General features: G+C 39.7%; 2 protein-coding genes across 2 annotated transcripts in view; one reads left to right on the top strand and one right to left on the bottom strand.

The window, feature by feature from the left end:
• LOC131435808 (protein Red) overlaps window positions 1-14,188 on the bottom strand; it is a 43,731-nt gene that overhangs the window by 18,025 nt on the left and 11,518 nt on the right. The window lies entirely within an intron of this gene.
• LOC131435809 (brachyurin-like) lies at window positions 112-1,186 on the top strand. The gene is made up of 4 exons (XM_058604021.1): window positions 112-209; window positions 268-431; window positions 492-751; window positions 818-1,186. Exons 1-4 carry the CDS (start codon window positions 162-164, stop codon window positions 1,111-1,113), a joined length of 768 nt encoding a protein of 255 aa, XP_058460004.1. The 5' UTR covers window positions 112-161; the 3' UTR covers window positions 1,114-1,186.

The following is a 14,188-nucleotide window of genomic DNA, read 5'->3' as shown; positions in this document are numbered from 1 at the left end:
ATTCGTTGATGCATTCGGCTGAGCATTTATCGGAAACAATCAATTCGTGTATTGATAACGACAACAAGTATCGGGTATCGTGAAACCGACTATAAAAGAACGGTTCGACAATATTTTCCCAACAGTTTGACTCCAGTGTTTTGAATTCAGCTCTAGTAGAAATGAAACAATTCATACTATTCACAGTAATATGTGTATTGGGCGCTGAGGTGAAATCAATTAACCGAATTATGAACGGCAACTGACAACTATCATTTCTGTTATCAGGCTCTCGTAAATCGCACACCTAGATTAATCAACGGGCACAGTGCTCCTCATCAGCCTTACAATGCTTATGTGCTGTACCTGAACGCCCAAAACTCTGGCTTCTTCGGGGGCGGCTCAATCATCTCCGATCGTCACATTGTTACAGCCGCGCAAAACATTCTCGGGTAAGCGAGTACAGATACAAGTTTACATAGATACAAATGCATGTTGTCGTCAATAAACAGATTTACTAGATGGGATGTTGGACTTGGATCAAACATCTTCACTCAACTGTCCACAATCACATCCACCACGGCGACTTCTCATCCAAACTTCAATTCTGCCAATAGAGCGAATGATATTGGCATCATCACATTACCCAATCCTCTTGTGTTCACGTCGACAATCGCTCCGATAGCGCTTCCACCTTTAAATAACGCGCTTGTGTTGCCATTAGAAAATGAACAAGGAACCATTGTAGGATTCGGCTTCACATCAGCAGCATGTCAGTAACGGTTAGCTAAACTGGATTCCTAATTTATAACAAAACCTTTTTCATTTACTAATTTAGCTACTACCAGGGCAGACTTCCTTATACGATCATTCCAACGTGTCATAGCTGATGCACGTTGCCAACAAGTGTACCAGATCACCCTACCGAATCATTTCTGTGCCGAAGACACAGTTGAAACATCAAATGTGTGTAATGGAGACATAGGAGCAGGATTCGTAACGAATGTACGAGGTAACGCCATGCTCACCGGCGTGGCTTCGTTAATTACTCACAGTTGTGACAGCCAGAACCCATCCGGATACATTCGTATACACACCTACAGACAGTGGATTCAAACTGTCACCCAAGTCTGATTTTCAAAATCGGAATGAAACTGTGAACATTCGTGATGTGAATAGAAAATAACCTGTTTAAAAAAACGTTAAATTTGATTTTTATCTGGGGGCATCCTACGAAACGCTAGAAATCAATGAAGTGCTGCTCAGGGGCCATTAATAAGCCCCGTAGACTCTCTGAGAGAGGGGGGTTTCTCGAAAGTCTACGTTTGTCGACGAGGGGGGAGGGGTAGGTTTGTTCAAAGTCTACGTAGTCTCATAATTTATTATTTATTGAAAAAAAATTGAGGGGACGGGCAAAGCATGATTGGTTAGTCGATGCCTTTCATGCAGCCCACTTGGGTTCCACTCCCAGCCACGCAAACAAAAATAAATTGAAAAAAAATTACTGCGAAAACCAGTCTGCATGTCTAGCATTGCGGAAGAAAAATTGGCGAAAGTACGCTTCACAGACTAAACTCGAGCAATGCAAACTACCTCTTCCCCGTGAAATGCTTCATTTCAATCACTTTATGATCATTTTCATTCTTATCGTTCATCCGGAAAAGACGTTTGAGAATCATTATATATTTTATATATTTGATCTACGTGATACGGTCCCTCAGTAAGTGCGGGAGACATCGATGAAAACAAACGATATCGGAAGGGGCCAAGTCTGGAGACTATGGCGCGTAGAGTAAAAGCTCCCATCTGAGTTCAGAAATGATATTTTTGACCACCTGCGGGGCATTGTTGTGCTGACAAATGACTCTCATACCTTGTGGAGAATTCTGGTCGTATTTTGAGCAATGCTTGATTCAATTTGCTCACTTGTTGTCTGTAGAGATGAGTATTTATAGTTTCCCCTAGTTTTAGAAGCTCGTAGTACCGTAGTGGCTTCGTAGTACACCTTTTTGATCCCACCGAATGCTTACCAACGTTTTCTTTTCTGTGCGCTCAGGTTTTGCAGTTGATAGTTGGCCAGAGTCAACCCATGACTTTTGACGCTTAGGATTCTAAAATTGAATTTAGAGTTGCAAGTCGATTGCCGATTTTAATTTCCCGGTTTTTCTCGGGTCGTGAGATAAAATATTCCCGGATTTTTAATAGGCTCAAATCGCCTCTGTTCAGTATTTCTTTTTAAATATTCCTTTAATTCAAGCTATTAACAAAAAACCTACGACAAAAAGCGATATTGTAATAGGCCCGCTAATCGAAGATTAAAGTATTTTTAAATCATCTAAGGATTTTGGTTACAAGTAACCGGTTTGTACTGACTGCACATGACTATTTTTATTATTTTTGGGTATAAAATTGAAAATTGAATCAATAAGGAACCATTTTTCTCCCGTAAAACCGATTCCATCAAATTCCTCTAAACTTCCTGAAATGGACGCTCGTTGCTTTTGAAAACCATCAACAATTTATGCCTGCAATTACGAAGCAATTCGTACTGAGCTTTCTTTGTTCTTTTCGGGAGTGTTAGTGAAAATTCTCGTCAAATAAACTCCAACTTAAAATTATTAGTTTAACGAGAGGTACATCGGTCATGTCATCCTATTTTTTAAAAGCGGTATGTTTACTATTTAAATGCGTTAATGAGCAAATAAATCAAGATTTGCAAAAACGCACTAGATATCGATCTAGTTTTTTTTTTTCAGAATAGGGTGTATACTCACTCTCGGTCAGTTTATAGCCAGTTTTGTTACAAAATAGGCCTACAAGTGTAGCTTCTATGAGAAATTCTTCTACAATTGATCTAGTGAAAGGTATATAAAATAAGTAAACCAACTACTTCCTGCAATCAATGGATAACGTATAGGTCGACACATTTCCCTCCTATTGAAATCAATGTCTAACACAAATAAGATCATAACACAAGTATCAAGATTGATTCAGAAATAGCCGTTCAACCGAGAAGGTTGTGTATAGAAGCGTACAGTTTAATAACGCTGGTTAGTTTACACGCGTTAAATACGACAACGGTTGAACTACAGGTAGAGACCTGTTGGCAGCAGCCGTTAAAACGTAAAATCGTGCTGCATAAGAGAGCCCTAGTGCTGGGCCAATCTGGTGAAGGAAACAACAAAGGGCGTTTCCCAAGCTCTACCCAGGCCACAATATACAACCACAAGTGCTGAGCAGGCACATTGAAGAAGAAGAGTGCAAAGGCACACAGAAGCAGGAGAGTGCAAAAGCACACCGGTGCGAAGGCACTTCGGTGCAGAAGCATATCGGTGCGGAGCACAAGGAAGAAGGAGACAAGACAACTCGGTCTTTCCACTGCCATACAACACGCAGGTATATACCGGTGACCTGCGCTGGTTGCAGCTGGCGAAGACAAAAATAAATCGGAAATCGAGTGGTGCTGGATGTCAGGTAGCAGTAGCATCACATCCAACAATCAGCATCCAACAAGAACATCTAGAGCAACGAGGATCTACACGGCAGTGCAACGGAGATAGACAACAATGTCAAGGTAGAAGTTTTTTCTTTTCCTTTTGATTGAGTACTGTGTAGTGTTGGTTTCATTTCTTATTTTAAAGTTTGATTAAAAATTTTAATGTGATGGATGAATCCATGGACGTAAATCCTAGCATGAATCCTATACCCCCACGAACGAAAAAATATCAGGAGAGTTCTTCTGGGCCTTGGATAGTCTTTTTTAGACGTATATCAAAGCCATTAAACATTTACCAAATTTCTAAAGGTTTGACATCACGATACTCTTCAATCAAAGAGATCATAAAAGTAAATAACGATAAAATTCGTGTTGTGGTAAATAATTTGAAACACGCGAATGATATTGTCTCTTCGGAACATTTCATTAAAGAGTATAAAGTTTACATACCCTCCAAAGATGTCGAAATTGACGGTGTTGTTACCGAAGCGAGTCTTTCGGTAGATGATTTACTCAAGCATGGTGTTGGTCGTTTCAAGAACTCTATGCTTGAGGGTGTGAAAATACTGGAGTGCAAACAACTGTACTCAGTAGTTTATGAAGAGGGAAAAAAAGTTTATCGCACATCAGACTCGTTTCGAGTGACATTTGCCGGATCTGCGTTGCCGTCCCATGTCTATGTCGATAAAATTCGCCTCCCTGTTCGGCTTTTTGTTCCAAATGTAATGAATTGTACGAACTGCAAAAAATTCGGACACACAGCTACTTACTGTAGCAATAAACCAAAATGTATTAAGTGTGAAGGACCTCATAAAGATAATGATTGCAACAAGGAAATTGAAAAATGTATTTATTGTGGGGAAAGTCCTCATGAGGATATTTCAGTATGCACTGCATTTAAAGTGCACAAAGACTAAATTAAGCTTTCTTTAAAAGCACGGTCTAAGCGCACATATGCAGAAATGCTTAAAACGGTCATTGATGTCTCCCCTTTGGAAACCGAAAACGGGTTTTCAAATCTAGAGGAAACAGAGGACTCTGACTCTGACGAAAATAGTGAAGGTAATTCGTTTATCACTACCCAAGGGTCAGTTAAGAGAAAGAAGTCTTCTTCCAAATTACCAAAAAAGACACCTAAAGTTTCATCTTCAAAAAAAGATCCCCGTGTTAAACAAAAAAAGTCAAAACCAAAGACTGTGCCTCCTGGTCTGTCAAATTCACAAACCAATCCAGGATCTAGCACAGAAAAAGGTAATAATCCTGTGGGCTCCATTTCACAGCCACCAACAGGATTACTGAAGTTTTCGGAAATTGTTGAATGGATTTTCTCAGCATTCAATATATCTGAACCCTTAAAGACCCTCATAATGGCATTCCTTCCAATAGCTAGAAATTTTTTGAAGCAGTTATCAGCTCAATGGCCAATTGTCTCAGGTTTTGTATCTTTTGATGGATAATTTATCACCCGCCGCAAATGATACAATCACTGTCCTGCAGTGGAATTGTCGAAGCATCATGCCAAAACTTGATTCATTTAAAATTTTATTGCATAGTCAAAAATGTGATGTATTTGCTTTATGCGAAACATGGCTTACTTCAAACATAGCTTTAAATTTTAATGATTTTAACATTATACGTCTCGATAGAGACTCTCCGTATGGTGGAGTGCTTTTGGGAATTAAGAAATGCTGTTCCTTTTATAGATTAAACATCCCTTCAACTTCTAGTATAGAAGTTGTTGCTTGCCAAATAAACATTAAAGGCAAAGATATTTGCATAGCTTCGGTTTATATTCCTCCAAAAGCACAAGTTGGACAGCGACAGCTTAATGAAATGGTTGAAGCCCTTCCTGCTCCACGATTGATTCTGGGGGATTTAAATTCGCACGGAATGATGTGGGGTTCCGTTTACAATGATAGCAGATCATCTTTAATACAAAACAATTTTAGCATGACGGTATTAAATATGGGTAGCATGACACGGATCCCAAGACCTCCTGCACGCCCAAGTGCATTAGATCTATCTCTTTGCTCAACATCAATTCGACTAGATTGCACCTGGAAAATATTGCCTGATTTACACGGTAGCGATCATTTACCAATCATCATCTCAATTAGCTGTAACAAATGTATTGCTAATTCAGCTAGTATTCCATATGATTTGACAAAAAATATCGACTGGATTAAATACCAAAGTAGAATCTCTAGTATTTTGAATTCAATGGAAGAGCTCCCTCCACTTGAAGAATATGACTTCCTCATTTGTTCGATTCTGGAGGCAGCAGAACAATCCCAAACTAAACGCTTTCCTGGGCCAACGACTAACAGAAAGCCTCCCAACCCCTGGTGGGACAAAGAGTGCTCAGAGGCTAAACTCGCAAAACAAAATGCTTGCAAGTCGTTTCTAAAACGGGGAGGAGGAACTCCTCAGAATTTTGAAAAACTTATGGTTTTAGAAACCAAGTACAAGAGCATACTTCGAGCCAAAAAATGTAGCTATTGGAGACATTTTGTCGAAGGTTTGTCAAGAGAAACCTCAATGAGCACTCTTTGGAATACGGCCAGACGAATGAGGAATCGTAACGTGGGCAATGAGAGTGATGAATACTCGAACCGATGGATATTTGACTTTGCTAGGAAAGTTTGCCCAGATTCTGTTCCTACGCAAAGCATTATACGGGAATCTCCTCCAAATAATGGTTTTATTAATAACCCATTTTCAATGATGGAATTTTCTATAGCACTCTTGTCTTGTGACAATAACGCCCCTGGGTTGGACAGAATTAAATTCAACTTGGTGAAGAATCTGCCCGACCTCGCAAAAAGACGTTTGTTGGAATTGTTCAACAAGTTTCTTGAGCAAAATATTGTTCCGCCTGACTGGAGACAAGTGAAAGTTATCGCCATTCAAAAGCCGGGGAAACCAGCTTCCAATCACAACTCATATAGACCCATTGCGATGTTGTCCTGCATCAGAAAATTGTTCGAAAAAATTATTCTACGACGTCTCGACACTTGGGTCGAGACGAACGGTTTGTTGTCAGATACTCAGTTTGGCTTCCGTAGAAATAAAGGGACGAATGATTGCCTTGCATTACTTTCGTCTGACATCCAAATTGCCTTCGCTCAAAAGCAACAAATGGCCTCTGTATTTTTAGACATTATAGGAGCATTTGATTCAGTTTCCATTGATGTTCTTTCAGACAAGCTCCACCAACATGGACTTCCAGCGGTTATTAATAATTATTTGCACAACCTTTTGTCAGAGAAGTGCATGTATTTTTCACATGGCGATTTGGCAACATTCAGAATTAGCTACATGGGTCTCCCGCAAGGCTCATGCCTCAGTCCGCTCCTCTATAATTTTTACGTGAATGACATTGACAGCTGTCTAGTAACCCCATGTACACTAAGGCAATTGGCAGATGATGGCGTGGTTTCAGTTACTGGGCCCAAAGCTATTGATCTGCATAAACCATTGCAAGATACCTTAGATAACTTGTCCGTTTGGGCTGTTCATCTTGGTATCGAATTCTCTGCGGAGAAAACAGAGTTAGTCGTCTTTTCAAGAAAGCATGATCCCGCGCAGCTTCAGCTCCATATGATGGGAAGAATGATCCAACAGGTTTTAACTTTTAAATACCTCGGGGTGTGGTTCGATTCCAAATGCACGTGGGGAGGACACATTAGGTATCTGATAACGAAATGCCAACAAAGAGTAAATTTTCTTCGAACAATAACAGGATCTTGGTGGGATTCTCATCCGCAAGATCTAATAAAATTGTATCAAACAACGATACTTTCAGTGATGGAATATGGATGCGTTTGTTTTCGTTCCGCTGCAAACTCTCATTTTATCAAACTTGAGCGAATTCAGTACCGTTGTTTGCGAATTGCCTTAGGCTGCATGCACTCGACACATACAATGAGTCTTGAAGTTCTGGCGGGAGTTCTTCCATTAAAAGATCGATTTTGGGAGCTTTCATCACGCCTGCTAATAAGATGTGAGGTACTGAATCCCATGGTAATTAATAATTTCGAACGACTAGTCGAGCTTCGATCTCAAACAAAATTTATGACAGTATATTTTAACCATATGTCACAGGAAATCAACCCTTCAAGATATATTCCTATCCGTGTCAGCATCCTAAGTGCCCCTGACTCAACTTTATTTTTCGATACATCCATGCAGCGTGAAGTGCGTGGAATCCCGGATCATCTACGCTCGACGGAAATCCCAAAAATATTTTCAAGTAAGTTCAGGCATATTGACTCTGAGAAAATGTTTTACACGGACGGATCGCGAATTGAAGAAGCGACAGGGTTTGGTATGTTCAACAATAATGTTTCGGCCTCATTTAGGCTTCAAGAACCTGCATCTGTTTATATAGCAGAGCTAGCAGCAGTTCATTATAGTTTGAGTGTAATCGTCACATTATCTCCAAACCATTATTTCCTCTTCACAGATAGTCTGAGTGCAATTGAAGCCATTCGCTCAATCGCTGCTGGCAAAAATGAACCGTTTTTCTTGGGTAAAATAAAACAGTGTCTGAACGACATATTGAATAATAATTATCTAATCACTATAGTCTGGGTCCCGGCTCATTGCTCCATTCCAGGCAATGAAAGAGCCGATAATTTAGCCAAACGTGGTGCTATTGAGGGTGAAATTTATGAGCGACCGATTGCTTTCAACGAATTCTATAGTTCGTCTCGCCAAAGAACACTTGCCAGCTGGCAAGCATCTTGGGATAGAGATGATCTGGGTCGGTGGATGCACTCAATTATTCCGAAAATATCGACAGAGGCATGGTTCAGGGGACTGGATGTGAGTAGGGATTTCATTCGTGTGATGTCCAGACTCATGTCCAATCACTACACGTTAGATGCACATCTCCTTCGAATTGGGCTCTCCGAGACTAATCATTGTGCTTGCGGAGAAGGTTATCGGGATATTGATCATGTTGTTTGGACATGCGTGGAGTATCGTGATGTCAGATCTCAACTAATAAATTCTTTGTGTACCCAAGGTAAACTATCCAATATCCCAGTTCGAGACATTCTTGCTTGTCATGACCTTTCATACATGAAACTTATTTATCATTTCATAAAGAAAATTGGAGTTTCAATTTAATAAAGGCCCCTTTTAAGACTTAGTTCTGATCCCAGCTGCGTCCATGAGTTCAACCAATAGCTAAATTAGAATAAAAATTATGTAATGATACAAACAAACTCGAAACAGTTTATGAAATTATCAACAAAATGTCTGAAAATAACAGCTTATTTTATAATTTATAGAAGTTAATCGTTTGGTTCAAATAATATTTCCGAGTAGATTTCATAATTAATGACGAGTTACTTAAGATGATATTTAAGCTATAAGAGAATATGTTTTAATAAATTCAAAACGTTGTGACTTTGTTAGAATTAAATTAGGATAAGAATATTATGTAAAAGTGATGCTACGGCGAAGAAAAACTTATGTAAACTGCCTTAAGAAATAAACGTATTTATGGAAAAAAAAAACAAGTATCAAGATGACGTTACTGAAAAGAATTACGATGAAAGTAGGGCAATCATTAGCAAACTTAACAACATGAAGACTCCTAAAAAATTTGCAATAATTTTATTACAAAATTTCCCGATGTTACTTTGTGACTTTTTCCAACAATTTTTCAACTGTTTTGATTATTTATTCTCAACCTTAATAAAAATCCAGCAGAAGCATTCAAGTTATCCTTATTTTTCATGTTGAGCTTCCATTGTGCATTGAAAAAACTAAGAATGCTCTGATGCTTTTCGATTGATTTAAAACTGCTGTTAAACCCTTAAAAATAATTACATTTACTGGGGTATATTAACACTTTCACCGCGCTTTACACTTGAACGCAATATTGGGTATTGCCTCCTATTTTTCATTTATTGTTGATGCTGAAAATTGTTACTCATATTTGGGTTAGTAATATTTTTCCCGATTTTTTCCAAATTTCCCGGTCATTCGCCACCCTAATAAATAAATTTCTCATCTCACATCACGATCCGGTGCAGACCACCTTTTTACACTTCTCGTGCTGTTTATCATTCAGCTCATGAAGAACCCATTTTCACACCATCTGAATTATTCCCACAACGTGTAGACTATCAGAAGTGGCTTGGTGACTAACCTGGTTTAACCTCTCAGCTATTTATTTTGAGTTAGAGTACTGTCTTTATCATTAGGAGTGTATCGATAAGTAGTTAGCAACATTCGAACAGTTATTACTCTGAAATGGCTTAATTTTTTGCAGCGTGTTTTGCGGTGACATGTTTGTTTACATGTTAATAATAGCTGCGCAATCGATTGGTTTCGGTACGGTTTATCGTTTCAATGATGAGTCGAATTGATCCGGAAACGCGAAAGAAAGTTCTGCACACTTGGTGCTCAGAAAGTGGTGTCACGTACAACGAAATTGCAAAACGGGTGAAAGTGCACCACACCAGTGTCAAAAATATTATCGAGAAGTTCGGTAAGACCCTTTCCATGCCCCGATCCGGTAGGAAAACGAGTCCCAGCCAGCCCGGCCGACACTTAAAAGTGGTTGAGTACATCAGGAAAAACCCATCGGCGTCGATGCGGGATTTGGCCAAGCAGTTCAACACCAGCATCGGGATGATTCAACGGATCAAAGTTCGGAACTCCCTGAAAACGTACAAGAAACAGAAGGTGCCAAAAAAGTCCCTGGTACAGCAAGTTCAGGCAAAAACAAGAGCGCGAAAGCTCTATAACCGGATTCTACAGAATGAAGACTGAAGTATCCTGATCGACGACGAAACCTACGCCAAGGAAGACTCTCGAGCGCTGCCCGGACCGCAATATTATACGAAATCGGTGTACCAGGACCTGGACGACGCTGACACCACGGTGGCGATGGAAAAGTTTGGGCAGAAGGTGTTGGTCTGGCAAAGCAATTTGTACCTGTGGTTTGCGGTCGACGATTTTCTTCAGGAAGGGCACAATAAACGCCAAGGTGTACGAGGAAGAATGTTTGATGAAGAGAATGCTGCCACTGTACAGAAAGCATAAGGCTCCTCCTCTCTTCTGGCCGGATTTGGCTTCAGTCCACTACGCCAACTCCGTTCTACAGTGGTTGTCAAAAAATAATGTACAATTCGTGGAAAAGGACATCAACCCACCGAACTGCCCGGATCTTCGGCCAATTGAAAGGTATTGAACAATTGTCAAGCGGCACTTTCAGAAGGAAGGCACAGTGTCTCATAACATGCAGGAGTTAAAAAAACTGGACAGCTGCCACCAGGAAATTCCAGTGGGGCTAGGAAATGATCAGGATTTATATTGTTAGGTACTACGATCTAATTATTTGAAAACCCACACGCGATGTTCGTAACCTGAAGGCACATGTGAAACCGACCTCAAAACGAATAATATATATAAATTAATGATCAGTAGCGCCTCGTGACAAAATTGACTAGTTGTGCACTGCGTGTGTGGTATGATATATGATACCACCGTTCGTTGGAAGTGGAAAATAAGATTGAGAAATGAAGATTCGCTTGTGTTTTTCAATACAAAGAAATAACGATATACTTTCGGATGGGGATTTTTGACTAAACTTATTTCGGATCATCGATATAATAGAAGATTTTGTCGCTCTACACATCGAGAAAATCTCGTGAGTCGAGAAATAGCTTCATCAATAAAACCGCTTCGACGTTGCAACTGAGACAGCAATTTGTTTTCAACTGCCATAAGCATAGGCCACTGAAGCCTCCCTCTACAGTTTTGCATACAAGTTCTCACAGAGCCAAACGTGACAGAAAGAACAACAAATCTCAACTGAGTTGAATTCTTTCTCTTCTTGAATCTGTGCAGTAACTCATATGCTCGGGAAAGACATTAACGTGGCGACAAGTACTACTTGATATTACACTTTGGATGTATATGAGATACACGAAATTTCGGTGCAAAATGTTTGAGTTCAGAGTGCCACGTATTAGCTACGGCAATGCGATATGCAAAGATCGTTTAGTTGTCATTCACCAGCAAGCGCATGCAGTTTAGTGTGAATTAACCCAAATTGAGCTGTGAAAAAAACTGCTCTTTATTATATATTCCGTACCTTCCAACCAGCTTTAATCAATTAAACAGAGATTCTAAAAATAATAATTTAATGTGGATGAAGATGCAATTATTTCCATTTCCTTCAATTTGACCGATTGTGCAGTGCACGAGGTGCACATGAGGACGAGACGCCACTGGTAATGATCACAATACCAATTCGCGGCAACGCCTAATTGATGCTCCGCGATATTTCCACCCTCTGCTATGGAAGCCAGTTGTCGTATGTTCGAGCCCCGACCTGGAAGGATTCTTAGTGTCAGTAGGATCCATAGTACTAGCCATGCAATGATTCTGTACACTAAGAATCGGCTGCGAAGTCTGTTGAAACAGAAAAGCCAAATTCCACCAAAGGAATGTAATGCCAAGACTTTGCTATGGAAGCTGGTTAGTGAAACCGACGCAATTTGTTTTGGTGGCGTTGTCGTCAACAATATGTTAAGCTACGTTCATAACATACAATCAAACCACACTGGTGTCAAAAGTTATTTTCTTCAAACCCAATATAAATATAACCAGACCCTGTTAGCTTGGAGCGAAACCAATCTTCAGTTCAGCAACGTCATCGCACGGCATCACATTCAACATATCATGTCAATTGGATGGGTGCGCAGTGCTGCTATTTTGGCGCGCCTGGGGGAACCATGCTCACAAAAAAGGATGTTGCCAATGATTTGTTCGGGAAATGTGATAATAAAATTAATAAAATAATAAATAATTAAAAATAATCATGACGCGCGTGAAATCTGTATTTTTTTTTTCATAAATACGTTTATTTCTTAAGGCAGTTTACATAAGTTTTTCTTCGCCGTAGCATCACTTTTACATAAAATTCTTATCCTAATTTAATTCTAACATAGTCACAACGATTTGAATTTATTAAAACATATTCCTCTTATTACTTAAACATCATCTTAGGTAACTAATTTGTTGATAATTTCATAAACTGTTTCGAGTTTGTTTGTATCATTACATAATTTTTATTCTAATTTAGCTATTGGTTGAACTCATGGACGCAGCTGGAATCAGAACTAAGTCTTAAAAGGGGCCTTTATTAAATTGAAACTCCAATTTTCTTTATGAAATGATAAATAAGTTTCATGTATGAAAGGTCACGACAAGCAAGAATGTCTCGAACTGGGACATTGGATAGTCTACCTTAGGTACGCAAAGAATTTATTAGTTGAGATCTGACATCACGATACTCCACGCATGTTCAAACGACATGATCAATATCCCGATAACCTTCTCCGCAAGCACAATGATTAGTCTCGGAGAGCCCAATTCGAAGGAGATGTGCATCTAACGTGTAGTGATTGGACATGAGTCTGGACATCACACGAATGAAATCCCTACTCACATCCAGTCCCCTGAACCATGCCTTTGTCGATATTTTCGGAATAATTGAGTGCATCCACCGACCCAGACCATCTTTATCCCAAGAAGCTTGCCAGCTGGCAAGTGTTCTTTGGCGAGACGAGCTATAGAATTCGTTAAAAGCAATCGGTCTCTCATAAATTTCACCCTCAATAGCACCACGTTTGGCTAAATTATCGGCTCTTTCATTGCCAGGAATGGAGCAATGAGCCGGGACCCAGACTATAGTGATTAGATAATTATTGTTCAATATGTCGTTCAGGCACTGTTTTATTTTGCCCAAGAAAAACGGTTCATTTTTGCCAGCAGCGTTTGAGCGAATGGCTTCAATTGCACTCAGACTATCTGTGAAGAGGAAATAATGGTTTGGAGATAATGTAACGATTACATTCAAGCTATAATGAACTGCTGCTAACTCTGCTATATAAACAGATGCAGGTTCTTGAAGCCTAAATGAGGCCGAAACATTATTGTTGAACATACCAAACCCTGTCGCTTCTTCAATTCGCGATCCATCCGTGTAAAACATTTTCTCAGAGTCAATATGCCTGAACTTACTTGAAAATATTTTTGGGATTTCCGCCGAGCGTAGATGATCCGGGATTCCACGCACTTCGCGCTGCATGGTTGTATCGAAAAATAAAGTTGAGTCAGGGGCACTTAGGATGCTGACACGGATAGGAATATATCTTGAAGGGTTGATTTCCTGTGACATGTGATTAAAATATACTGTCATGAATTTTGTTTGAGATCGAAGCTCGACTAGTTGTTCGAAACTATTAATTACCATGGGATTAAGCACTTCACATCTTATTAGCAGGCGTGATGAAAGCTCCCAAAATCGATCTTTTAATGGAAGAACTCCCGCCAGAACTTCAAGACTCATTGTATGTGTCGAATGCATGCAGCCTAAGGTTATTCGCAAACAACGGTACTGAATTCGCTCAAGTTTGATAATATGAGAGTTTGCAGCGGAACGAAAACAAACGCATCCATATTCCATCACTGAAAGTATCGTTGTTTGATACAATTTTATTAGATCTTGCGGATGAGCACCCCACCAAGATCCTGTTATTGTTCGAAGAAAATTTACTGTTTGTTGGCATTTCGTTATCAGATACCTAATGTGTCCTCCCCACGTGCATTTGGAATCGAACCACACCCCGAGGTATTTAAAAGTTAAAACCTGTTGGATCATTCTTCCCATCATATGGAGCTGAA

This window comes from Malaya genurostris, chromosome 3, assembly GCF_030247185.1.
Source record: "Malaya genurostris strain Urasoe2022 chromosome 3, Malgen_1.1, whole genome shotgun sequence".
NCBI classification, from domain to species: domain Eukaryota; kingdom Metazoa; phylum Arthropoda; class Insecta; order Diptera; family Culicidae; genus Malaya; species Malaya genurostris.
Note: the sequence above shows the minus strand (reverse complement) of the source record. Positions and strands in the feature narration are given on the sequence as shown.